Source organism: Phoca vitulina, unplaced genomic scaffold (assembly GCF_004348235.1).
Source record: "Phoca vitulina isolate PV1807 unplaced genomic scaffold, GSC_HSeal_1.0 scaffold7, whole genome shotgun sequence".
Classification (NCBI taxonomy): Eukaryota; Metazoa; Chordata; class Mammalia; order Carnivora; family Phocidae; genus Phoca; species Phoca vitulina.
The window spans coordinates 32,572,788-32,600,669 of record NW_022589710.1 but is presented as its reverse complement, the minus strand read 5'-3'; the positions used below and the strand labels follow the sequence as shown (position 1 = coordinate 32,600,669).

The window sequence follows — 27,882 nt, the reverse complement described above, 5'->3', positions numbered from 1 at the left end:
GAGCAGGTAAAACTAAAGCAGGACCTTATCTAAGGGAAGCCTTGAGTGGGTAGAGATGGAATATTAAAGCCAAGTCAAGGTCCATTATCAGGAACTGATTCAAATGTTAGGTACACCAAGGACAAATGCCAAGTTTAAAGGTCCAGAGGAAGTCTGGGATTGAGATGCAGAAATAGCTTGGACCAAGAGCAGTCAAGAACAAGAGATCTCTTAGAGGGGACTGCTGAAAAGAGCTTAGAACATTTAGAGCTAACTTTTTTTTTAGCAGGTGTATGCATGTGGGTTGGTTGGGTTTGTAAGTCTAGAAGCAGAGTGGACATCTTTGCATCACAGACTATATGCCTCTGCTTCACAGAGTATTTACATGGCATATAAATAAGGTAACATGCCAGCAGAGTTTTCATTGGTGTGTTTGGAACCTTTATGTTCAGAGGAGTTAAGTCTTGTAAATCTTGTAACAAACAAAATAATGTTACCTGGATTTTATTATATCCTAGGAAGAGTTTCTCTAGTTTTACCAAAGGTTGTAATTTGCTCAGCTCTCGTAGTCTGTTTTCTTCCAGGTGAAGTGCCAACAGAGAGCTTGGTTTGGCAAAGGCACTATCATTAAATGCTCTGATGCGGTTATGGTCCACTACCAATTCCTGAAGGACTACTAAATTGTCAAGCCCTTCAATTTGACTAATTTCATTCCCTGGAGAAACATAAGTCATGATATGTCAGGTGAGCCCAAACATTCTGAATAAAAGGTTACCTATCTTAAATATTTTTTATAAAATGCTTTTTTAAAAAGTAAAATATTAAAAAGAACATATTTCCAATGAGAAATAGAAATGTATTTATAGGAAGGTACCATCATTATCAAATAATATTTGGTAAAATTTCTCCTTTATGTTTGAAAGACAAAGATATGAAGTATACAATGTATGTAATTGACCCAATCTGTCTGTTCAGTAATTGAGTGCTAAAATAGTTGGTATTGACAAAAGTAGATGTATAGAAGTGCTGCAGAAGATATACTTCCTGAGTATATCTGATTATTCTAATAGGTATTCAAATACGTATATTTAAATCTTTATTAGTAAATGAATTGTGTTTTAAGTTGGAAGAATATACCTTAATAATGCTATTATTTCTTTCTCAACATATTTTTGCACAACCACATTAAAAAATTAAAAATGAATTAAGCACTCATTACATTCTTTGAAATCTCAATCCTTTCTTTATAATCTATGATTTCTCTTTTTTTAAATTTTATTTTATTATATTAATCACCATACGTTACATCATTAGTTTTTGATGCAGTGTTCCATGATTCATTGTTTACGTATAACACTCAGTGCTCCATTCAATACGTTCCCTCTTTAATACCCATCACCAGGCTAACCCATCCCCCCACACCCCCTCCCCTCTAGAACCCTCAGTTTGTTTCTCAGAGTCCATAGTCTCTCATGGTTCGTCTCCCCTCTGCTTTCCCCCCTTCATTTTTCCATTCCTACTATCTTCTTTTTTTTTTTTTTTAACATATAATATATTATTTGTTTCAGAGGTACAGGTCTGTGATTCATCAGTCTTACACAATTCACAGTGCTCACCATAGCACATACCCTCCCCAATGTCTATCATCCAGCCACCCCATCCCTCCCACCCCCCTCCAGCAACCCTCAGTTTGTTTCCTGAGATTAAGAATTCCTCATATCAGTGAGATCATATGATACCTGTCTTTCTCTGATTGACTTATTTCTCTCTATTGTAGCAGTCAATAGCTTTGTAAGTATTAATGATAATGATAATTAATGAGAAGAGGACCCTTGAGTTGGCAAAATGCTTTTATATGTGTTTTCTACTGGAGTCTCAAGATAGGACAGGGAAAATATTATCATTTTTAATAATCAGAAAACTGAGGTCAGGAATTAAGTGACTTGCACAAAGATATAAAAGTGGCAACACCAGGCCTAACGTAGTCCTTTACATCTTAAGCTCAGTGTTGCTTCTACTATACCATACTATATTTCATTGACTATTCATCCTCCTTGTTTATTATGGGCTGAATTATGACCCCCCCCCAAAATTCATATGTTGAAGTCTTAACCCCTAGTACCTCAGAATGTGGCTGTATTTGGGGATAGGGTCTTAAAGAGGTAGCTATGGTTAAATGAGCTTTGGGGTGGGCTCTAATCCAGTATGACTGGTGTCCTTATAAGAAGATATTAGGACACAGATACATGTAGAGGGAAGATCACCTGAAGACATAGAGGCCATCTAATAAACCAAAAAGAGAGGGCCTCAGAACCAACCCTGCTGACATCTTGACCTTGGCCTTCTAGTCTCTAGAACTGTGAGGAAATAAATATGTTGTTTGAGCCATCCAGCTTGTGGTGTTTTGTTATGGCAGCCCTAGCAAACTAATATATGATTGAATGTGCATCCTGTGATCTTGAAATTCGTCTCCTTGAAACGTAACATATTTCATCAAATTTAAGACTAAAACAATTGTTAAGATATGTCAGTATTTTATGTATACTAAGAAAGGAAAAAAATTGGTTAGGTAAACTATGACATGCTATCAATTAATACATGCCAGATTTCAGATATGTTAAAAAAATAAGCGGGTATCTCAAAATTGGTGAACTATGGTAAATTTACCTTTTTTTGTTCTATTCTTATGGAGAAGTTTAAACATCACAACCTTCAATAAAATTGCTCACAGAAATAAATCACAGACTTTGAAACTTTACCAGAGCCTTGCTTGTAAATGAAAAAAGTTTTTTCAAGTCAGATTGAGAAAAGTGTCTCAGTTGTGTTAATATATTAACTTTCATGCAATTATGTCTTTAGACTATTGCTTTTTATATTTTGAAGCCAGTGGTATAAAAATTATACATAATAGTTTCAAGTGCTGAATGTCTGCCATAGCATATTTTTTGCCACTACTCATTTTAGAATGTTCATTAAACATGTTTAAGAAAGAAAACTCCAAAGCAACTATGCTGAATGTGATTTCAGGAATGTTAGATTTCTTTCTTTCTTTTTTTTAAGATTTTATTTATTTATCTGACAGAGAGAGAAAGAGAGAGAGCACACTAGCAGGGGGAGCAGGAGAGGGAGAAGCAGGCTCCCCACTGAGCCCGGAGCCCCGTGTGGGGCTTGATCCCAGGACCCTGGGATCATGACCGGAGCCCAAGGCAGACGCTTAACTGACTGAGCCACCCAGGCACCCCTACATTTCTTTAACTAGGAGCATTTACCATTGTTTGAAAAACACCCACTTAAGACTTAACAGTTAAATTTTAGATAGATTTGACCTCTAATCCTTAAGATTCTAACTTGCTTCCCTACAGCCTCACTCTGCCCTTCCCCAAAGACTCCACTTTGCCCATCTTCTTGCAAATTTAACACAATATGTGAAATGTAAGTTCATAAGCTCTCTCTTGTGGACCCTGGCATGGCCTCATCTTATCACTGCTTACATTTGTGTACTCTCCTACAGCTTTTGCTCTCTGGCCCTTTTAGATTGATCTCAGAATTATTTCCTCCTGTTTGGTCTTTAACCTAACTCACCTCTTTATAAACCTCCAGATATATTCATAACCTCACTAGCCACCTTCTGACTTCTTACCTTCTTTTTAGGGACAAGCTCCTTGAGTATGCAACCTCTATCTGGTGCCTTTACTGCCTAACCAACCACTTCTCTCTACATTGTTTTCACTTTGAGTTTTGCTCTTCCCACATTTCCAAATCTGATCCTCTGACAGTTGCGATCTTCTTTTTGTTGAATCCAGTTTTCTTTAAAAAAATTCAACATTTTTTTAAAGGTCTCATTCTTTCCATTATTTGACTTTGAGGCCATTCCTCCTTTCTTTTTCTGACATTTAGAGTCTGCATTTCTTGGTTTTCTTTCAAAATTTCTTGTATGACTGCTTTGCTGGTTCTTTTTTCTCCAGCCTTCTTAATGCTGGGTCAGGGGCATAATGGGATGTGTGTATGGGGGTATGTCTCCACACCTCTTTTGGCCTTTCATTCTTTGTCTATGCTTATTTTCTAAGTAAGCACATACACTTACTGTCACCTCCTTTGGTATAATTCCAAAATACACATTTCTAGTACTAACCTTTGGTCTATTACTACCGCTTGAAAAAGTTTCCATTTTTACATCTCAAAATTGTCACAACACAAACTGACCATTCCCTATTGCAAATTAGCAACCTTTCCCAATGACTTTATCTAGCTTTAGTACCTCCTTTTGCCCAATCTCCTAATGAAATAATGAAAACATCTTGAACTATTTTTCTTCTACTTATCTGTCTAATTAGTCACTAAGTCCTAATATTTCCTTCTTTTTTTTTAAGATTTTTTTTTAATTTTTAATTTTTTTTTATTGTTATGTTAATCCCCATACATTACATCATTAGTTTTAGATATAGTGTTCCATGATTCATTGTTTGTGCATAACACCCAGTGCTCCATGCAGAACGTGCCCTCCTCAATACCCATCACCAGGCTAACCCATCCTCCCAACCCCCTCCCCTCTAGAACCCTCAGTTTGTTTTTCAGAGTCCATCGTCTCTCATGGTTCTTCTCCCGCTCCGATTTCCCCCCCTTCATTCTTCCCCTCCTGCTACATTCTTCTTCTTCTTTTTTTCTTTCTTAACATATATTGCATTATTTGTTTCAGAGGTACAGATCTGAGATTCAACAGTCCTGCACAATTCACAGCGCTTACCAGAACACATACCCTCCCCAGTGTCCATCACCCAGTCACCCCATCCCTCCCACCCCACCCCCCACTCTAGCAACCCTCAGTTTGTTTCCTGAGATTAAGAATTCCTCATATCAGTGAGGTCATATGATACATGTCTTTCTCTGTTTGACTTATTTCGCTCAGCATAATACCCTCCAGTTCCATCCACGTCGTTGCAAATGGCAAGATCTTATTCCTTTTGATGGCTGCATAATATTCCATTGTATATATATACCACATCTTCTTTATCCATTCATCTGTTGATGGACATCTTGGCTCTTTCCACAGTTTGGCTATTGTGGACATTGCTGCTATAAACATCGGGGTGCACGTAGCCTTTCGGGTCCCTACTTTTGTATCTTTGGGGTAAATACCCAGTAGTGCAATTGCTGGATCATATGGTAGCTCTATTTTCAACTTTTTGAGGAACCTCCATACTGTTTTCCAGAGTGGCTGCACCAGCTTGCATTCCCACCAACAGTGTAGGAGGGTTCCCCTTTCTCCGCATCCCCGCCAACATCTGTCATTTCCTGACTTGTTAATTTTAGCCATTCTGACTGGTGTGAGGTGGTATCTCATTGAGGTTTTGATTTGGATTTCCCTGATGCCGAGCGATATTGAACACTTTTTCATGTGTCTGTTGGCCATTTGGATGTCTTCTTTGGAGAAATGTCTGTTCATGTCTTCTGCCCATTTCTTGATTGGATTCTTTGTTCTTTTGGTGTTGAGTTTGATGAGTTCTTTATAGATTTTGGATACTAGCCCTTTATCTGATATGTCATTTGCAAATATCTTCTCCCATTCTGTCAGTTGTCTTTTGGTTTTGTTGACTGTTTCCTTTGCTTTGCAAAAGCTTTTTATCTTGATGAAGTCCCAATAGTTCATTTTTGCCCTTGCTTCCCTTGCCTTTGGCGATGTTTCTAGGAAGAAGTTGCTGCGGCTGAGGTCGAAGAGGTTGCTGCCTGTGTTCTCCTTTAGGATTTTGATGGACTCCTGTCTCACATTGAGGTCTTTCAACCATTTGGAGTCTATTTTTGTGTGTGGTGTAAGGAAATGGTCCAGTTTCATTCTTCTGCATGTGGCTGTCCAATTTTCCCAACACCATTTGTTGAAGAGACTGTCTTTTTTCCATTGGACATTCTTTCCTGCTTTGTCGAAGATTAGTTGACCATAGAGTTGAGGGTCCATTTCTGGGCTCTCTATTCTGTTCCATTGATCTATGTGCCTCTTTTTGTGCCAGTACCATACTGTCTTGATGATGACAGCTTTGTAGTAGAGCTGGAAGTCTGGAATTGTGATGCCGCCAGCTTTGCTTTTCTTTTTCAACATTCCTCTGGCTATGCGGGGTCTTTTCTGGTTCCATACAAATTTTAGGATTATTTGTTCCATTTCTTTGAAGAAAGTGGATGGTATTTTGATGGGGATTGCATTGAATGTGTAGATTGCTCTAGGTAGGATTGACATCTTCACAATATTTGTTCTTCCAATCCATGAGCATGGAACGTTTTTCCATTTCTTTGTGTCTTCCTCAATTTCTTTCATGAGTATTTTATAGTTTTCTGAGTACAGATCCTTTGCCTCTTTGGTTAGATTTATTCCTAGGTATCTTATGGTTTTGGGTGCAATTGTAAATGGGATCGACTCCTTAATTTCTCTTTCTTCTGACTTGTTGTTGGTGTATAGGAATGCCACTGACTTCTGTGCATTGATTTTATATCCTGCCACTTGACTGAATTCCTGTATGAGTTCTAGCAGTTTTGGGGTGGAGTCTTCGGGATTTTCCACATAAAGTATCATATCATCTGCAAAGAGTGAGAGTTTGACTTCTTCTTTGCCAATTTGGATGCCTTTGATTTCTTTTTGTTGTCTGATTGCTGTGGCTAGGACTTCCAATACTATGTTGAATAGCAGTGGTGATAGTGGACATCCCTGCCGCGTTCCTGACCTTAGGGGGAAAGCTCTCAGTTTTTCCCCATTGAGAATGATATTCGCTGTAGGTTTTTCATAGATGGCTTTTATGATATTGAGGTATGTACCCTCTATCCCTATACTCTGAAGAGTTTTGATCAAGAAAGGATGCTGTACTTTGTCAAATGCTTTTTCTGCATCTATTGAGAGGATCATGTGATTCTTGTTTTTTCTTTTGTTAATGTATTGTATCACGTTGATTGATTTGCGGATGTTGAACCAACCTTGCAGCCCAGGGATAAATCCCACTTGGTCGTGGTGAATAATCCTTTTAATGTACTGTTGGATCCTATTGGCTAGTATTTTGGTGAGAATTTTTGCATCCATGTTCATCAGGGATATTGGTCTGTAATTCTCCTTTTTGATGGGGTCTTTGTCTGGTTTTGGGATCAAGGTAATGCTGGCCTCATAAAATGAGTTTGGAAGTTTTCCTTCCATTTCTATTTTTTGGAACAGTTTCAGAAGGATAGGTATTAATTCTTCTTGAAATGTTTGGTAGAATTCCCCTGGGAAGCCATCTGGCCCTGGGCTTTTGTGTTTTGGGAGATTTTTGATGACTGCTTCTATTTCCTTAGTGGTTATAGGTCTGTTCAGGTGTTCTATTTCTTCCTGGTTCAGTTTTGGTAGTTGATACATCTCTAGGAAATCATCCATTACTTCCAGGTTATCTAATTTGTTGGCATAGAGTTGCTCATAATATGTTCTTATAATTGTTTGTATTTCCTTGGTGTTGGTTGTGATTTCTCCTCTTTCATTCATGATTTTGTTGATTTGGGTCATTTCTCTTTTCTTTTTGATAAGTCTGGCCAGGGGCTTATCAATCTTGTTAATTCTTTCAAAGAACCAGCTCCTAGTTTCGTTGATCTGTTCTACTGATCTTTTGGTTTCTATTTCATTGATTTCTGCTCTGATCTTTATTATTTCTCTTCTCCTGCTGGGTTTAGGCTTTATTTGCTGTTCTTTCTCCAGCTCCTTTAGGTGTAGGGTTAGGTTGTGTACTTGAGACCTTTCTTGTTTCTTGAGAAAGGCTTGTATTGCTATATACTTTCCTCTTAGGACTGCCTTTGCTGTATCCCAAAGATTTTGAATAGTTGTGTTTTCATTTTCATTGGTTTCCATGAATTTTTTTAATTCTTCTTTAATTTCCTGGTTGACCCATTCATTCTTCAGTAGGATGCTCTTTAGCCTCCATGTATTTGAGTTCTTTCTGACTTTCCTCTTGTGATTGAGTTCTAGTTTCAAAGCATTGTGGTCTGAAAATAGGCAGGGGATGATCCCAATCTTCTGGTACCGGTTGAGACCTGATTTATGACCTAGGATGTGATCTATTCTGGAGAATGTTCCATGGGCACTAGAGAAGAATGTGTATTCCGTTGCTTTGGGATGGAATGTTCTGAATATGTCTGTGAAGTCCATTTGGTCCAGTGTGTCATTTAAAGTCTTTATTTCCTTGTTGATCTTTTGCTTAGATGATCTGTCCATTTCAGTGAGGGGGGTGTTAAAGTCCCCCACTATTATTGTATTGTTGTCGATGTGTTTCTTTGCTTTTGTTATTAATTGCCTTATATAATTGGCTGCTCCCATATTAGGGGCATAGATATTTACAATTGTTAGATCTTCTTGTTGGATAGACCCTTTAAGTATGATATAGTGTCCTTCCTCATCTCTTATTACAGTCTTTGGTTTAAAATCTAATTTGTCTGATATAAGGATTGCCACCCCAGCTTTCTTTTGGTGTCCATTAGCATGGTAAATGGTTTTCCACCCCCTCACTTTCAATCTGGGGGTGTCTTTGGGTCTAAAATGAGTCTCTTGCAGACAGCATATCGATGGGTCTTGTTTTTTAATCCAATCTGATAGCCTGTGTCTTTTGATTGGGGCATTTAGCCCATTTACATTCAGGGTAACTATTGAAAGATAGGAGTTCAGTGCCATTGTATTGCCTGTAAAGTGACTGTTACTGTATATTGTTTGTGTTCCTTTCTGGTCTATGTTGCTTTTAGGCTCTCTCTTTGCTTAGAGGACCCCTTTCAATATTTGTTGTAGGGCTGGTTTCGTGTTTGCAAATTCCTTTAGTTTTTGTTTGTCCTGGAAGCTTTTTATCTCTCCTTCAATTTTCAATGACAGCCTAGCTGGATATAGTATTCTTGGCTGCATATTTTTCTCATTTAGTGCTCTGAATATGTCCTGCCAGTCCTTTCTGGCCTGCCAGGTCTCTGTGGATAAGTCTGTTGCCAATCTAATGTTTCTACCATTGTAGGTTACAGATCTCTTCTCCCGAGCTGCTTTCAGGATTTTCTCTTTGTCTCTGAGACTCGTTAGTTTTACTATTAGATGTCGGGGTGTTGACCTATTTTTATTGATTTTGAGAGGGGTTCTCTGTGCCTCCTGGATTTTGATGCCTGTTTCCTTCCCCAAATTAGGGAAGTTCTCTGCTATAATTTGCTCCATTATACCTTCTGCACCTCTCTCTCTTTCTTCTTCTTCTGGGATCCCAATTATTCTAATGTTGTTTCGTCTTATGGTATCGTTTATTTCTCGAATTCTGCCCTCGTGATCCAGTAGTTGTTTATCTCTCTTTTTCTCAGCTTCTTTATTTTCCATCATTTGGTCTTCTATCTCACTGATTCTTTCTTCTGCCTCATTTATCCTAGCAGTTAGTGCCCCCATATTTGATTGCACCTCATTAATAGCCTTTTTGATTTCTACTTGGTTCGATTTTAGTTCTTTTACTTCTCCAGAAAGGGTTTCTCTAATAACTTCCATGTTTTTTTCAAGCCCAGCTAGTATCTTTAAAGTGATGATTCTGAACTCTAGATCTGACATCGTACTAATGTCCGTATTGAGTAGGTCTCTGGCAGTCGGTACTACCTCTTGTTCTTTTTGTTGAGGTGATTTTTTCCGTCTTGTCATTTTGTGCAGAGGAGAATAGATTAATGAGAGAACAAAATGCTAGCAGGGTAACAACGTCCCCAGAAAATATACTCTAAACAAATCAGAAAAGACCTGAAGCAGTGGGAAAAGAAAGGGAAAGAGAGAAAAAAGAAAAGGAAAGAAAAAAAGAAAAAAGAAAAAGATAAAGATAAAAACAAACAAAAGCAGAACAAAACAAAACAAAACAAAAACAGAATGTGATCAAATATGATCAGGCTGGATTATAGATCAGTGCCACACACTAGATTTTGGGTGTATTTTGGTCTGTTAAAAGAAAGTCCCTCCCAAAATTTTAAAGAAAGAAAAACTTATATATGTACAAAAATAAGGGTTGATATGATGAAGGGATGGAATATGACTGTAAAGATGGAAATTATAAAAAATTTTAAAAAAGGATTTGATAAGTTGTTTGAAAAAAGAAAGAAGAGGATTAAAAAAAAAAGAAAGAAAGAAAAAAGGGAGAGAATGTGATCAGGCAGGGGAGTAGAAAAAAACCATACACTAGAGATTTAGAGTATATTTTGATCTGTTAGAAGAAACTATCTCAAGATTTTAAAGAGAGAACAACTTATATATATATGCCAAAAATACGGGTAACTACTATGAAGGGATAGAATATGACTTTAAAAATGAAAAATAAAAATGTTTTTTTTTAAAAAAGGGATTGATAAGATGTTGGTTGAAAAAGGGAAAAAGAAAAATTCAAAAAAAAAGAAAAAAGGAAAAAAGAAAGACAGTTAAAAAAAATAATTAACTTTGAAAGACTAAAGAATCATGGTAAAAAAGCCATGAATTCTATGTGCAGTGTTCCCCTAGCGCTGGAGTTCTGCCGTTCTCATTGATCGGTAAACTTGGTCTTGGCTGGCTGTTCTTGCTGATCTTCTGGGGGAGGGGCCTGTTGCCGTGGTTCCCAAATGTCTTTGCCGGAGGCAAAATTGCCCCGCCCTTGCTGGTCCGGGCTAAGTAATCTGCTCGGGTTTGCTCTCCGGAGCTTTTGTTCCCTGCAAGCTTTCCGTACAGCTTTGGAGGCGGAGAGTGAAAATGGCAGCCTCCCAGTCTCCGCCCCGGCGGAGCCGAGAACTCGGGGTCCCGCTCCTCAGCAAGCCCCCAGAGAAAAGCAGTCAGTCACTCCCGTCTCCCCGGTCTCCGGCCGCACTCCGCGCTCACCTGGCCTGTGACCGCGCCTTTCTATCTGGCACCCGACCCCGGTGGAGTCTCCAAACCCAGCAGATCCCCGCGGTGTGCTCCCGCACCTCTCCTCCCGGGGGAAGAAGGTGAGTCTCCCCGGATCTGCCGCTTGTTGGGTCCCTGCTGGAGGAGCTGTGGCCCGACTGTGCCGCGGATCACGGTTTATAGCAGCCCCGAGCTGAGAGCCCGCGCCTGGGCTCCGTCTCTGCAGCCGGCTTCCCTGCTCCGATACTTGGGAGCTCTGCCGCACTCAGGCACCCCCGGTCTTTCTGTGACCCCGAGGGTCCTGAGACCACACTGTCCCGCGAGGGTTCCACCACCCACTTCGCCACCAGAGTGACGTCCCTCAGCGGAGCAGACTTTTAAAAGTTCCGATTTTGTGCTCCGTGGCTCTATCACTTGCCAGAAGCGGCCGTCGGAGGCCCCTCCCCCGCCGTCTATCCTCCCGAATATCGCCTCGGATTCACTTCTCTGCACGTCCTACCTTCCAAAAAGTGGTCGCTTTTCTGTTCAGAGAGTTGTTGCTCTTCTTTTCTTTGATCTCCTGTTGAGTTTGTAGGTGTTCAGAATGGTTTGATCCCTATCCAGCTGAATTCCTGAGAGGAGAGGAAATCCAGGTCTCCTACTCCTCCGCCATCTTGCTCCGCCCCCTTTTTTAAGATTTTTTATTTATTCATTTGAGAGAGATAGAGAGAGAGCATGAGCAGGGAGAGAGGCAGAGGGAGAGGGAGAAGCAGGCTCCCCGCTGAGCCAGGAGCCCGATGTGGGGCTCGATCCCAGGACCCCGGGATCATGACCTGAGCCGAAGGCAGACGCTTAACCATCTGAGCCACCCAGGCGCCCCTCCTTCTTTTAAAATGCATTTTGGAGTCACCTTTTACTCACCCTTCCCACTGACACCATTCTAGCCCAGACCCTTTTTATGTCATTTGTGTTGGATAGAAAATGGACCCCAAATAGCCAGAGGAATGTTGAAAAGCAAAGCAAAGCTGGTGGCATCACAATTCCGGACTTCAAGCTCTTTTTACAAAGCTGTCATCATCAAGACAGTATGGTACTGGCACAAAAACAGACACATAGATCAATGGAACAGAATAGAGAGCCAAGAAATGGATCCTCAACTCTATGGTCAACTAATCTTTGACAAAGCAGGAAAGAATGTCCAATGGAAAAAAGACAGTCTCTTCAACAAATGGTGTTGGGAAAACTGGACAACCACATACAGAAGAATGAAACTGGACCATTTCCTTACACCACACACAAAAATAGACTCAAAATGGGTGAAAGACCTAAATGTGAGACAGGAATCCATCAAAATCCTTGAGGAGAACACAGGCAGCAACCTCTTTAAAAACCTCAGCCACAGCGACTTTCCTAGACACATTGCCAAAGGCAAGGGAAGCAAAGGCAAAAATGAACTACTGGGGCTTCATCAAGATAAAAAGCTTTTGCACAGCAAAGGAAACAGTCAACAAAACCAAAAGACAACCAACAGAATGGGAGAAGATATTTGCAAATGACATATCAGATAAAGGGCTAGTATCCAAAATCTATAAAGAACTTACCAAACTCAACACCCAAAGAACAAATAATCCAATCAAGAATGGACAGAAGACATGGACAGACACTTCTGCAAAGAAGACATCCAAATGGCCAACAGACACATGAAAAAGTGCTCAACATCACCTGGCACCAGGGAAATCCAAATCAAAACCTCAATGAGATACCACCTCACACCAGTCAGAATGGCTAAAATTAACAAGTCAGGAAACGACAGATGTTGGCAAGGATGCAGAGAAAGGGGAACCCTCCTACACTGTTGGTGGGAATGCAAGCTGGTGCAGCCATTCTGGAAAACAGTATGGAGGTTCCTCAAAAAGTTGAAAATAGAGCTACCCTACGACCCAGCAATTGCACTACTGGGTATTTACCCCAAAGATACAAATGTAGTGATCTGAAGGGGTATGTGCACCCCAATGTTTATAGCAGCAATGTCCACAATAGCCAAACTATGGAAAGAGCCAAGATGTCCATCAACAGATGAATGGATAAAGAAGATGTGGTATATATATATAATGGAATATTATGCAGCCATCAAAAAAACATGAAATCTTGCCATTTGCAACGATGTGGATGGAACTAGAGGGTATTATGCTAAGCGAAATATGTCAGTCAGAGAAAGATAATTATCATATGATCTCACTGATACGAGGAATTTGAGAAACAAGACAGAGGATCATAGGGGAAGGAAGGGAAAAATGAAACGATGAAATCACAGAGGGAGACAAACCATAAAAGACTCTTAATCTCAGGAAACAAACTGAGGGTTGCTGGAGTGGAGGGGGGTGGGAGGGATGGGGTGATGGACATTGGGGAGGGTATGTGCTATGGTGAGCGCTGTGAATTGTGTAAGACTTGTGAATCACAGACCTGTACCCCTGAAACAATACATATAATACATTATATGTTAATAAAAAAAATTTTAAAAAAAAGAAAATGCATGTGCTTTGAAGTCAGACAGAGCTGTGTTTGACTCCGCACCACACCATCCACTGGTGTAAACTTAGGCAAATTATTTAACCCTACTGAGATTTAATTTCTTTTTTTTTGTAAAATGCATATAAAATTATTTACCATGTTGAGTTGCTGTGAAGGTTGAACGAGATAATCCTTGTAGACAAATACCTTGCCTAATGACTCAATAAATGATAGCCATAATTGTCAGTCAACTGCCTCTTTCCCTGCATGAGACTGCTCCATTCTGATTTGCCACGCTAGCCATGGCAAGAGAACACACTCCCCTTTTACGTTATTAGATTTAAATAGACTTTCCAGGATTAGGTTGTCTGCTTTTTTTGTATGTCACTGTATCTTTTCAAAGATCTGGTCATGGTTGTGCTCAATTTCTTGTTCTTTTAAGGCTTAAGTCTCTGTGTTTTTGAGGCAACTGACAGTACCTTTGATAGGCAAAAAGATGCATTAAGTTTTTTTAAAATATGGTCTAGAAAAGCCTGTGTTTCAGAAAAAAGTTATACTCATATCAACTATACAAATATCTCCCCACATATCTCAATAATGCATCTTCCAACCTTTCTTCTATGTCATTAAATAATTATTGTTAGGCTAATGTTCCAAACTGTTTTTTCCTCATTCCACTTTTCTAAAGATTTACAACTCCTACCCATTTTCAACTGCAAAATGATCATTCTACATCAAATTGATCATGTTTAGAGGCTTTATAACTCTCTCAGAGAACTGCATACTCTGTTTTTATCAGGTTGGTCCCTTTTCAAATGTTGGCCCACAGACACCACAATCATGCTCTTGTGACTCTTCTCCTCCCCACTACTTGCAAAACTATTGGTCGTGCTCAACCTCAATCTAAATTTTATCAGTCATTCAAAAAGTCCTCTATGTGTTTCAATTTCTCTTTTCTCTAAACTTCTGTTGCACTTAAATTAGTAACACATAATTACTCAGAACTAATTCATCTTTCTTTCAGTGTATCTTCACAGGTAGATATTGAACTACTTTAGAGCAAGGATCTCAACTATATATAATTACAATAATATAGTGTTTCTGTATATTTCTTAGTACTTAGCCCAATTTTGGGTTTAATAAGTACTTGTGAATTACTAACTGGTTACTTTCTATTGGTTTTTTTTTTTTTTTTTTTTTTTATAAAGATTTTATTTATTTGAGAGAGAATGAGAGACAGAGAGCATGAGAGGGAGGAGGGTCAGAGGGAGAAGCAGACTCCCTGCCGAGCAGGGAGCCCGATGCGGGACTCGATCCCGGGACTCCAGGATCATGACCTGAGCCGAAGGCAGTCGCTTAACCAACTGAGCCACCCAGGCGCCCTCTATTGGTTTTTTAATTGAACATGATGTAAAAGTATATTATGATATAATATCATATATAACCCCAGAACATTGCACTTTCTAGGGCTAGAAATACAATATTCTGTAGCCCTAGAATATTGCATTTACATTATTTACATAAATAACCCAAGAAAAACCCTTTTGTGATTACTGAAATATTTTTATCAATCTGTTTTAAGTAAATGTTGATGCTAATATTTGTTTATTAAAACAGTATTATCAAATCAATTTTTAATAATAAAGACTTACACATTGACAGTGCTGCTACTCACCCTGTAGAAAGAGGAATTTTAAATTTCTTAGTCTGTTAAGCTGTAGCTGAATTAAATTACAAATTCCATTGTAGCCCAAATGAAGCACTTCTAAACTGTGCATTATTGGAGGCAGATTTTCACTGCTCATTGTTTCTCTGAAATACATAAGTTTGAGCCCATAAATTTAATTTCAAATGAGCTATATCATAAAAAATCTGGTATTTACTTACTATAAGTTGAAGTTTAAAAAAATTAATTTACTAGTAAATCAGAATTTAACTATAATGTTATCTCTTTGTGTTTAATATAATAATCACTTTTTATTCTTTAAAAATATTTTTATATGGTAAAGAACAAAGTACAGAAAGAGTTATTTGAAATGAAAAGCAAGTGCTAGCACAATCAGTCAAAAAAAGAAAAAAGATGCATCCACATTGGAAAAGAATAAGTAAAACTGTCTTTATTTTCAGATGACATGATTTTATTTTATTTATTTATTTATTTTAAGATTTTATTTATTTATCTGACAGACAGCGAGAGAGGGAACACAAGCAGGGGGAGTGGGAGAGGGAGAAGCAGGCTTCCCGCTGAGCAGGGAGCCCGATGCGGGGCTCGATCCCATGACCCTGGGATCATGACCTGAGCTGAAGGCAGATGCTTAACGACTGAGCCAGCCAGGCACCCCCAGATGACATGATTTTATATTTAAAAAATCCTAAGGAATTCACCAAAAAACTATTACTGCACTAATAAATGAGTTCAGCAAGATTAATATACAAAAATTAATTGAATGTCTCCACATCATCAATAAACTAAGAATGAAATTAAGAATTCTACTCACAATAGTATAAAAAAGAACAAAATACTTCAGAAAAATTTAACAAAAGTTGTGTAAAATGTATACACAGAAAACTATAAAACATTGTGGAGATAAATTAATGATTATGTAAGTGGAGAAATATTTTCTGTTCGTGGATTAGAAGACTCAATATTACTAAAATAGCAGTTCTCCCCAAACTGATCAATTGATTCAATGCAATCTCCATTAAAAGTCCAGCAGGATTTCCCCCAACCCAAAAAAAAGTTTCTTATTTATAAGAAAATGTAAAGAACTCAGAATATTCAAAACAATATTTATTTATTTATTTTTTATTATGTTAATCACCATACATTACATCATTAGTTTTTGATGCAGTGTTCCATGATTCACTGTTTGTGTATAACACCCAGTGCTCCATTCAGTACATGCCCTCTTTAATACCCATCACCAGGCTAACCCATCTCCCCACCCCCCTCCCCTCTAGAACCCTCAATTTGTTTCTCAGAGTCCATAGTCTCTCATGAAAAAGTTGGGAGGGTTTATAATCTCTGATTTCAAAACTTTTAAGCTGCAGTAATCAAACTAGTCTGGTACTGGCAAAAGGGCAGAGAGATCAATGGTGTATAATAGAGAGTCCAGGAATAAACTTTTACATTTATGGTCAATTGATTTTCAACAAAGATACCAAGACAATTCAATGGGGGAAAGGGAAAGGATGCTGGGACAAATGGATATCCACATGCAAAAAGATGAATGTAGAACTAACATTCTACCTCATAATATACACAAAAATTAGAATGGATCTTAGTCCTAAATGTAAGAGAAAAAAACATAAAACTTTTTGAATAAAACATGAGAAAATCTTTGTGACATTAGGTTAGGCGAAGAGTTGTTATGTACAATACCAAAATCACAATCTGTAAGAGAAAAAGTTGATGACACCATTTAAGAAAATGAAAATATAAGTCATTGAGAGAAAATGCTTATAAATTAATGAGATGCCACTTCAAATCCACTGGAATGGTTGTAATAAAAAAGATAAACAATAAGTATTGGTGAGGATGTGGAGAAATTAGAATCCTCATAAACTCTTATTAGTAATGTAAAATGGTACAACCACTTTGGAAAACAGTTTGGTAGTTTCTTAAAAAGTTAAACATGAAATTACCATATGACCCAGAATTTTGCTCCTAAGTTTCTACCCAAGAGAAATGAAAACATAAGTTGCAAATACTTCTACACAAATGTTTATAGCAGCATTATTAATACTAGCCCCAAGGTGGAAGCAATCCAAATGTCCATCAACTGGTGAATGGATAAATGGAATATGGCATATCCATCCAATGGAATACCCAACATATTCAGCAATAGAAAGGAATGAACTACTAACAGATGTTATAACATAGCTAAACCTCAGAAACATTATGCCAAGTGTAAGAAGTCAGATATGAAAGACCATATATTATATGATTCTCTTTATAGGCAATGTCTAGAAAATACAACTCTATGGAAAGTGGATTCGTGGTTTCTTGGAGCTAGAACTGGGAAAGGGAACTGACTGCAAATGGACATGACAGATCTTTTTGGTGTGTGATAGAAATGTTCTAAAAGTGTATTGTGGTAATAGTTGTACAACTATAAATTTGGGAAAAATTATATACCTAAAGTGAGTGAATATGGTATGTAAACTGTACTTCAGTAAAGCTGGTGAAAATATGAATAGTCCCAATATAAAGGATATGTATAAATGAAATATTCATAGCAGCTTTAATCAAACTAGCCTCAAACTGGAAACAACCCAAATGCTCATCAACAATAAGTGGATAAACAATTTGTCACATCATCTATAATGGTATACTATTCAGCAGTAAAATGAAATGAATTCCTGACATTTGAAACAACATAGATGATTTGTGTACAACAATGAATCATGGAACACTACATCAAAAACTAATGATGTAATGTATGGTGATTAACATAACATAAAAAAAAAAGAAACAACATAGATGAATCTCAAAAGAATTATGCTAAGTGAAAGAAGCCAGACACAGAAGAGTCCTTACAATCATAAGAAATTCTGGAACAAGGCAAAAAACCCAATAGTGATAGAAAGCAGATCAGTGGTTGTTTCTAGGGGCCAGGGTGTGGGGCAGGGGATTGCAAAAGATGTAAGGTAGGTTTTTGGGATGGGAATAGTTTGTACCTTGACTGTAGTAATGGTTGTATGACTGAATACATTTGTCAAAATTCATTAAACTGTACACTTAAATTGGTGAGTTTTAGTATACGTAAATTATACTTCAGTAAATGTGGATGAAAACACAACTCTTCATTGGGATAACTGGAATGAAAATATTCCATGTTGGAGATATGTGTATCTCTTTGTGTTCTACCAGAAATGTGTCCGAAGGTGGGAGGTATGTGATCTTCTTTGTAAAGTATCTTTTCCGTTGGTGCTGGAGCAATAAATGACCAGATAAATAATTTACAAACACAAACAAAACAAATGTTAAAAGAAACCTAAGTCCATGCTACTGGGTAATGAGTTCTTTTGTGGGGTGATGAAAACACTTTAGAATTAGATGGTCATAGTGGTTGGATAACTTTGTGTATATACTAAAATAATCGCCAAATTGTACATACAGGGTGAGGTTATGGTATGTGAATTGCATCTTAATTAAAAAAACATTAAACATACAAGATCTTCTCATTTTCTTTTTTTCTTTACAATATGGGTATGAAATGGAGGAAGCAGGGAAAAAGCAATGACAAAAGACTATTTTGAGTATCTTTTTATTTGTGACTTTTTTATTGGCATGTGGCTATTAAATAAGTATTAAAGTGAGAGAAATGTTATGTTACTGCTATCACTAAAGCAGTAGTGATAGCAAAAACCTGCTTTTTAAACTCCCAACCAAATTTTTTATAATTGTGAAAAAAAGAATAGTAACCTGTTTATTTTTGAAGTTCCTTGTTGTCCGTAGCCACTTGAAGGCACTTTCTGGTAGAGTAGCTGTCTGTTGGTCAAGTGAGTCTGAGGTTTTACTCTGGGCATGATGGATTCAATATGATTATAATTGAGGCATAAGACCTATGGAAAGAACACCTATTAATTAGACATTTAAATATGAAAACTGCTGTATATATATTTTTGGTTTGAGATTATCAACATCCTAAAAACTATTAAGATGGTATAGATAAAACTTGATCTATACAACATAATTTAATAATATATCAGTGTTAAAAATTACATAAATTTTTATATCCCAAATGGTCTGAACTTGACTTTGAATGTGTTTTTTATAATCTGACTTGCTGGGAAATTATAAGATTTCAAACAAAATAATGGAGACCCTAGAAAGCTGCTCAAAGTTCTCAATCTGCGCTCCTGACTTCTTCAAGCTTGAGATGGTTGAAATAATTCTTTAGTTGGAGAGATCACCATTTCCCCATGTTTAAAAGGCCTTTGTAGATAGCTCAGCCAAAGATATAGGACGGGAGGCAATAAGACTGCTTTGAGAACCTCAGTATCCTCCAATTTCATTCCATACCCACTCACTATAGAGGCACCCTTCCATCCCATCTCCTACTGCAGAGTAAGAGTTACGGCTTACAAGACAATCATATAAAACTGAGGTCAACCAAAATAATTTTGGAAAGTAATACTTTTTCTTGCTTGGTGAAAAAAAACCTTTAGGAATAATTTCTCTTCTTTAGTAATATAAAAATACATTTTAATCCAAAGTAAAGAAGATTACAACTTGCATTGAAAACCTTGAAAGAAAAAAAATCTGTGAATGACTCACCTTCACATTAGGCAGATAGATTAATCCACTGAATGAGGTAAGATTATTGTTTTGTAGATTCACATTACATACATTTCTAAATTGGTCAACTGGAATCAAATCCACAGTTCTGAATTTAGATAAATACAGTCATAATTTTAATAGGAAAATTATGTAGGTGAATCATTCATGTACAATCCCAAAAACATTTTAAAAATAACTCATCTGACAAATGCTATGAAAAAAATTGCCTTAGTGTTAAATGTATGGGTCAAATAATTGGATAAATATATGTTTTTGTTGGACACTTATGTAAGAAAATGACATAGAATTTGATTGCTTTTAAAAATGTCCATTACCACATAAACATAGCACTATCACAAAGGAAACTTTTAAAATAAACATCTCCAATTTCTTTATAAGTTTACATACATGTTCATGAAATTGTAGTGCAGTTGATATAGTAAATCATAAGATTTTTCAGGTTATATGCTGCAGAGGATATATGTGAAACACATTATTTCCGAAATACCAGGAAGACGTTAGGGATGGAAAAGAAAAGGGGAAGAAAGCAGGTGAGGTCTTTGAAAAAAAAAGTGTTCTATGCAATCTCCTGAAAACTTTTATGGCATTCCACCTTGTAAGGATGCTTTGGTAATTAAAAAGAATGCTTGATTCCTAGTCCATAGCTTTACAACTGTTCCACCTTCCTTTGAGCCATGATAGAGAAGAGTATAAAGCTAAATTACCTTGCCTTAACCACTTCTTTAAACAAATCTAAACCCTGTAGTTATGATTATGACATACTTTTATCCATTAATAAGTCATTCATTCAGTATATTTTTATTAGTATTTTCCAAGTACAGACAATGTGTTTGGAAAGGCTACAACAAATATGAAAACATACTGTCTCTGCCCTCATGAAATGGGATCCAGAAAAATTAAAACAAAGAAGGAAAGTGGATATAATAGAGTTAGATGTACTGGCATTTTAGGGAAAGAAACACTGATCTGGGGAAGTCAGGAGTCACTTCACAGTGGACACAGTGGAGAAAGATACTAGAATGAGCCTTGGAGAATTTATAGGCGTTTGTTGGGCAAATTAGAAAGAGTTCCAGGTAGTGGAACAAGTACAAGCAAAGGCAGAAACAGAATCATAGCATCTTGTGATTGAGATTAAGGAACTAGAATATTTTAGAACTTCTGGAGCATAAAGAGTAATGGGCAGTAAAGGTAAGGATTACAAGAGATAAAAATAGGTAATTAAAGAGTCTTCTATGCCATACAAAGAAATTTTACATTTTATTCTGTAGACAGTGGAAAGCCACTGAAAAATGTTGAGAAGGGAAGTGATCTGATAAAACTTGCATCTTAGAAGGCAGTATGGATGGATAATAAATGGATTTGCAGGGAAGGTTATGAAACACAAAAAACCAAAACTATCACCAAGAGAGTCTCTAAAATAGTTCATTTCCCCAACCTAGGCCAGTGGTAGTGACTGTGGAAAGAAGAGGGGAATTATGAGACATACTTAATATGGACTCTGTAGAACGTGGTGATCAGTTACAAATGGAGGACAAAGGAGAGAGATGACCCTTAGATTTTTGGCTTGGGCAACAATAGCAGGTGGGTGTTGTCTTCTTGATGCTCTCTAAAGAGCAACTGAATATTCAAGTAAAGAGCTCAGGTTTGGACTGAATTTAAAGGGCCAGCATATAAATTAAATATATGGCTAAAGATGTCTGTCTGTGAAGAGTGCAGAATAAGAAAAAGAGAGGAGAGAAAAGAATTTATTTGCCAGGACAGTGAGAAAAATAGCATCAGAGGAATGGTGGCAGTAGCAGCCAGACTGCACTGGGTTAGAGCAATATGATGACATTTTATTTTTTATTTTGTTAAGATTTACTTATTTTAGAGAGAGAGAGAGAGCAAGCAGGGGAAGGAACAGAGGGAGAGGGAGAAAGAGAGGGAGAGAAGCAGACTCCCCGCTGAGCATGGAGATGCAGGGCTCGATATCAAGACCCTGAGAATATGATGACATTTTAAATCATAGTGTGTGATAATGTACTTCAAAGAGTGGTGAAGTTAGCATGAGATTTTGAAGTAGGGAAGATGATTTTCTGAATTATTGTTTATATCTGGATAACATGTGTATTAAATTATAAACCTTAGAAAATGATACTACATATTTAACTATAGTATCAAAAAGCATATAATAAAATGATTGTACCTGATGGATGATGAAGTCCAATTTAGTTCTTGCATTTGGGTGAAGTTTGAATGTCCTTGTCGTTCTGCAATCATGTCAGAAGTAAGTCTGCCACCAAACAAATCTTTTGCACACTCAGTCTCTGGTGGTTCCTATATATAAGGACATTTAGAAAGTGATGTCTTCTCTTGCAGATGACTAAATGACATTAATTCTTTGTTTTTAGGTCAAAATGGAGTGGACTCATTTCTCCCTATTCCTCCTACTAAGTACAGCCTAAATTCTTACACATTATATATAAAATAAACGTAAAGGAGACTGAAAGGTGCAGAGAAGAAGACCAGCTAGGGACCTTGGGACCTGAGGAATGGTGGTGAGTTCCCTGGCATATTATTGTGATTTATAATAAAAATATATTTAGACTTTATCCACTGTTCATGGCCTTGTCATATGGTTAGGCAGGAGAGCAAGGAAAACCTGGCCTATTGAAGGGATGGGCAGATATCCCTGTATGCTCACTTAAGGTGGCCAGCTGGGTTTATGAAATAGGTGGACATTGGGGGCTCTACAGCAATGCAGAGATGGTCTGAATGTAGACATATTTGTCTTGCACCCTCTGAGGCACAAAATGCAATAAGTACTGTTCTGTCTGCCAGCAAAAGAGACCGAGACTGCAGATGACAATGTGGCAGATTTCCCTGGAGGGAAGGCCTTGAACATAGCTGGCAGAACTGATTCTGGTAGCCCTAAGGAGCTACAAAAGGGTCTTGACCGAAATAGATACTGACTCTGGACTGGATTTTGCTTACCCAGTGGTAAATGTAAATGCTCAGAGTGCTATAAAAGAACTGGGACAGAAGATATCATGCCAATTTAGACAGCTGACTGTTCTTTTTTCAGACAAAGGAACACACTTGACGGCCCATAAGTTCTGACAATGGGCATTAAGATATCCTCCGTAAGAGTAATAGCTTGATAGAGAATTGGAATGGGCAGTTAAAACATTGGTTGTCTCAAATAGGAAGATAAAAGCATGATAAAAGCCTTCATGAGAATGCTCACACAGTGTAAACATGAGTGGGGCTAAAGAAATGTCCATAGATTTCTCTGTTTTTCTGCTGGCTGTGGGGAAAATGCTGGTATGACTATGCGATTCTTGGTAAGGGAAGATGATGCTCATATACCACTATCCTTTTTGTTCTTCCCCGCATCACCTCAACTTTTGTTTCCTACCTGATCATAGGACCATGGCTACAACTATAAGTGCTAGAAACAGGGATGATTCCTAAGCAAGAAACTATAACTATGTTTTTAAACCTTATGTCAGAATTCCTAAGTGCCTAATGGGGATGGGTTCTACCTTCACCCCATCTGACAAAATTGGGTTTAACAGTGAATGTAGCTATATTGTCTGGGGGCAAAAACAGCCCACTGCTAGTCCTGCACCTGTATAATCTCACCTTATCTGAATGGGAGTGGACTGAGAGTGAGGTACTTGCTAAACTAGTATTGCTGTCTACAGTCTAGACCAGCACAGTGACCCAGCCTATTGTCCCTTCCAAAGGTGGAAAAGTTTGGGTATAAATGGAAAGAAGAAGAAATGTGGGAAAAGGAATTAATAAATAGGTTATATAGTGAGGGAAATCCAGTGTTACATTAACAGTTCAAAAGAGGCTTAGAGCAAGAGTTGCTATCAATTGATGAATGGATAAAGAAGATGTGGTATATATATACAATGGAATATTGCTCAGCCATAAAAAAGAATGAAATCTTGCCATTTGCAATGACATGGATGGAGCTAGAGTGTATCACACTAAGCGAAATAAGTCAGTCAGAGAAAGACAAATACCATATGATTTCACTCATAAGTGGAATTTAAGAAACAAAACAGATGAACATAGGGGAAGAAAAGAAAAAAAAGAGAGGGAGGTTGCTCCAGAGCCATAAAGATGAAAACAGTGTCTTGTTATTCTGAACAAGCTTCTTTCAACCACACTTAGTTTATGTTAAAAGGTGACTTTTAGAAAGTCCCTAAGGATGGGGGCTGTTTGCCAGGGGAGCCAACCATGATTAGAGGGTTGGAACTTTCAGTCCCACTCTGTGATCTCTGGAGAAGGGAGACGGGCTAGAGGATGAATCAGTCACCACTGGCCCCTGATTTAATCAGCCATGCCTACATAGTGGAGTCTCCATAAAAACCCAAAAGGAGGGGCTTCACAGAGCTTCAGGTTGGTGACCACGTGGAGGTGCTTGGAAAAGTGCTTTGCTCAGAGAGAGCATGGAATCTCGGGGCCCCCTCCTGTATACCTTGCCCTATGCCTCTCTTCTATCTGGTTGTTTCTGAGTTTTATATCCTTTTATAATAAATCAGTAATCTAGTAAGCAAATGTTTTCCTGAGTTCTGTGAGCTGCTCTAGCAAATTAATCAAATCCAAGAAGAGGGTCATGGAAACCTCCTTTTTATAGCCGGTTAGTCAGAAGCGTAGGTGCAAACCTGGACTTGTGATTGGTGTCTGAAGTGGGGGCAGGGGCAACAGTTGGGACTGAGCCCTTAGCCTGTGGAATCTGAACCTATCTCCAGATAGATGGTGTCAGAATTCAGCTGAATTCTGGGTCAGAGAATTGCTTATATGTGGAAAACCCGCACATTTGGTGTCAGAAGTGTTGTGATTGCAGTGCAGTGTGAGAGTAAAGGAAACACACAGACACAGGTTTTCCTTTACATCTGGGTTTTCTTTTTGCTTCATATATGTGGGACTTGGTGCTGGAGACACCAGAAACTCAGAAAACAAGAGAAAACAAAAATTCACATAAACACCTGCACTCTATAGTCAAAAGACTAGGAAAGGCGAAGCCTAACAAGCCAGAAAACCTTTAGAAAATAATGGGTCTACTCTAACCAAATGCCTTGGAATAAATTGTGGTGCCATCTACACCTGTAAAAGCAGAATGGGAGCAGAGACTTCCCCTCTTGCCCTGGCTGAACAAGGCACCTCTCTATCATTCCCTTGCTGAGTGAGCAGCGTGGACCTTCATCCTCTCCCAGCAGTAATGCACCCCCCGCCCCCACCCACAAGCGTTACTAGAGAATACTTGGGCAGCCTGTTCCACTTCCACCCAGTAATAATGGCGGAGCATGCATGAGGCACTTCTGACTAGGAAGAGGAAACCAGTCAGGATGAGTCCGTGGAGGCCTATGGACTGTGAGCTTCTACCCTAGCCTAGCAGGTAAGAAATCACGTACCTCCAGGTTGTCAACAGAGGCCAGGTGGGGGAATTCGGACTTCTACCTTCCACCTGACAACAACATCACCTTACTTACAGTGACTAGGGACACTGACATACCATTTTTTTGTTCAAATATATTTTGCCTAAATTTCTCTAGGAAATAGGAAGCTGGTTTTAGGCCCAAGAGAATGGTAGGGCTCCAGAACACTTTTCTATCCTGTCCCAGAAAATTGTACTCTTTAAGTTGTTAGGCACTGAATTTAGTGGGTGCAACTGTAGGCAGCATCTTTCCTTTCCTGCCACCTCAATTTAGACAGGAATTGGCTAAAGGACAAAATTTTAAAACCCAGATCTAAAATGTGTTTGGGAGACCTAGATTTGGGTATCATACTAGTGAGAAGGCAAAGTTCAAAATGATTATGGCCTATGGATATATGAATATGAACTGGACCAAATGCTATGAGTCATAAAACAGCTTACAATTGAGATTCCATCCAAAGCTTTCAGTTCTGGAAGATGAAATATTACAAACAACCGGTAGTTTTCTTGATTCCATACAATAATATTTCCATACATGTCAAGAATGACCAGGTTGCATAAACCCTGGGTAATAAAAACACATACATTTAAAGATATATCTATATATCTCTATCTATCTCTGTCTCTACCTCTATCTACCTACCTACACACATATGTATACATATATATACATACATATATATATGTAGTAGATATATACTCCAGCAAGTTTTTTTCCCCTTAAGAGTTTAACCATCCTTGAATTTTAATATTTGAATTACTTTATCATTTCATAGTGATTTCAGTGTACATTTAGTGATACACATAATGATTTAAGTATACATTTTATTGCAGGAGTTATCCTTGCAGACCAGCAAGTTCTAATTTTGTACACTATTTCAGTGGTATGTGTTAAATGATCAGAATCTCTTTTAGGATGCTGCTGCTAAATGTATTGCTATCAGTAGTAAAGACATGGAGGGAACTTTGCTAAGTTTAAAACCATATGCTTTGTTTATGGAATACTGTCCTGTTAAGTAGTATGCATGTGTGTATATAGATGTAACAAGAATGAAAAACACTGCCTTCTGATGAGGGATAAAACTGATGTGCTCCTATCTTCTGAGAGAGTGGCAGAATTCATCTTAAGGGAAAATGTGCTTTCTTATTAGGACATTTTGATGTGCCTTTGTTGTGCAGGAAGAGCCCAGAGGAGAGGTGGATGGGAGAGGTTAAGACAAGCGGGAGTAACACTACTCTGCATCATGATGTAAAATGGTTTATTTTGTTGCTGCTATCATTGATTAGGTTGCCTCTGCAGCTTTAGAAGAAGTAGTTATATTGAGGGAGTAGGAAGGGGAAGACTGAACGCAAGGAAAGATAGGAAACGGGCGTAAGTTTTTGGTAGGAGGTAAAATCCTAGCGATATGGTATCAGCAAAAGAAAGAGGTCATCATGAGAGTCCCAGTGGTAAGGAATGGCCACTGAACTTTAGAAACAGTGAAGTCACACAATGCATTTGAAGTGAATTCCTATTCTGTGCTGTAGTAAACCTCCATTTTAATCAAGTCTTCAGAAAAGCCTATTATACAGTAGCCTTGACGTAGACGTTTCATTGGGAGAATTAAAGAGGACAAAGCTAGGCAAAGTTGGCCAGAATGTGTTGGAGTCACCAGTAAGAACCAGTAAGTGAGAGATAAAAGTTCCTCTGAGAAGAGGAAATGTTAAAGACTCTTACTCCCCAACCAGATTGGGGGATCCTTGGAAATACTGAGGAAGGCACTGGTTAGTGGGGCCTGAATATTTTATTTGTACTTAAAAAAAAAAAAAATTGCCCTAGTAGGTTGTCAACTTGGGGACATTATGGTTACATATACATATGTTTTTATGTATGCATAAATTGAATGCAAATACATTTTAGTAAACCTTGTTATTCTTGACTTTTATTTTGTTTATATTTTTCTATATTTTCCAAATCCTATACATTGAACATGCACTATTTTCATAATATAAAGAAACAATACATATTTTAAAGAACAAAAACATTACCACCCTAGATAGTCACCTTTAAATTGTAGATCTCCTGATTGACAGCAATATAGTTATTGCTTATGTATAATTCAATCAGAGTAACAGCTTTTAGTAGACCACTCAATGAAGTGATTCTGTTGTTCTCCAGAGAAAGGGAGTGAAGATGAAGCAAGTTATCAAACGTATGTTTTTCCAAACCAGTAAGAAGATTATTATTTATGCTGAGGCGGGTTAATTTAGTCAGCTTGGAAATGCCTAGAAAAATAAGTAAATTCAAGAAAAGATTCAGATAGCACTGAAAAGTTAATTTAAAAAAAACAACTGGCTGTTTTACCCTTTACAGACTCTGCAGTATTAACTATCATTGTTTTAGCTTTTGTTTAAGAAGGATATAATGTGCATAAAGTCCCAGCTAATATATTAAATTCCAGTTTTGGATTTCTAAGTAGACTCAATCTTCTTAGGTGTTAAGGGAAGGTATTATGTAGGAAATATTGAGTTTTGCTTTCAAATAAACTTCAAATGATATCATTAAGATTTTTACCATCATAGTAACACAAAGCTCAAAAAAATCACCAGCCCCCATTTTAAAACAGTAAAGGTAAGGAACTAGATACAACACTTTGTATTCTTCATTTGTGGCATCATTTGTATTAAAAAGAACCATTTGACCTAATTCTACCTTTGCAGGCTTAAAAGTACTTAAAAGACAGAACTTTAGAAAATGTCACCTCTCACCACAATCTAACTCTTAGGTATGCTATGTACTGGAGGTACTTTTTAACTGTAGGTATAGAATGGTATAAATTGAAAGATGAGAATTTT

At 37.8% G+C, this 27,882-nt stretch overlaps 2 protein-coding genes across 2 annotated transcripts in view; one reads left to right on the top strand and one right to left on the bottom strand.

Moving 5' to 3' along the window:
* The window catches only part of LRRC9 (leucine rich repeat containing 9), a 119,005-nt gene that overhangs the window by 23,465 nt on the left and 67,658 nt on the right, over positions 1-27,882 (bottom strand). The window contains 7 exon segments of the mRNA XM_032405233.1: positions 477-694; positions 14,985-15,121; positions 18,738-18,877; positions 19,593-19,701; positions 21,802-21,932; positions 25,489-25,611; positions 27,092-27,312. Of these exon segments, the coding sequence (XP_032261124.1) occupies positions 477-694; positions 14,985-15,121; positions 18,738-18,877; positions 19,593-19,701; positions 21,802-21,932; positions 25,489-25,611; positions 27,092-27,312 (1,079 nt within the window).
* Positions 22,022-27,882, top strand: part of RTN1 (reticulon 1) — a 309,875-nt gene continuing 304,014 nt past the window's right edge. Inside the window, exon 1 of the mRNA XM_032405229.1 lies at positions 22,022-22,153. Within this exon, the coding sequence (XP_032261120.1) occupies positions 22,148-22,153 (6 nt within the window). The 5' untranslated portion in view covers positions 22,022-22,147. The remainder of the gene's footprint in view (positions 22,154-27,882) is intronic.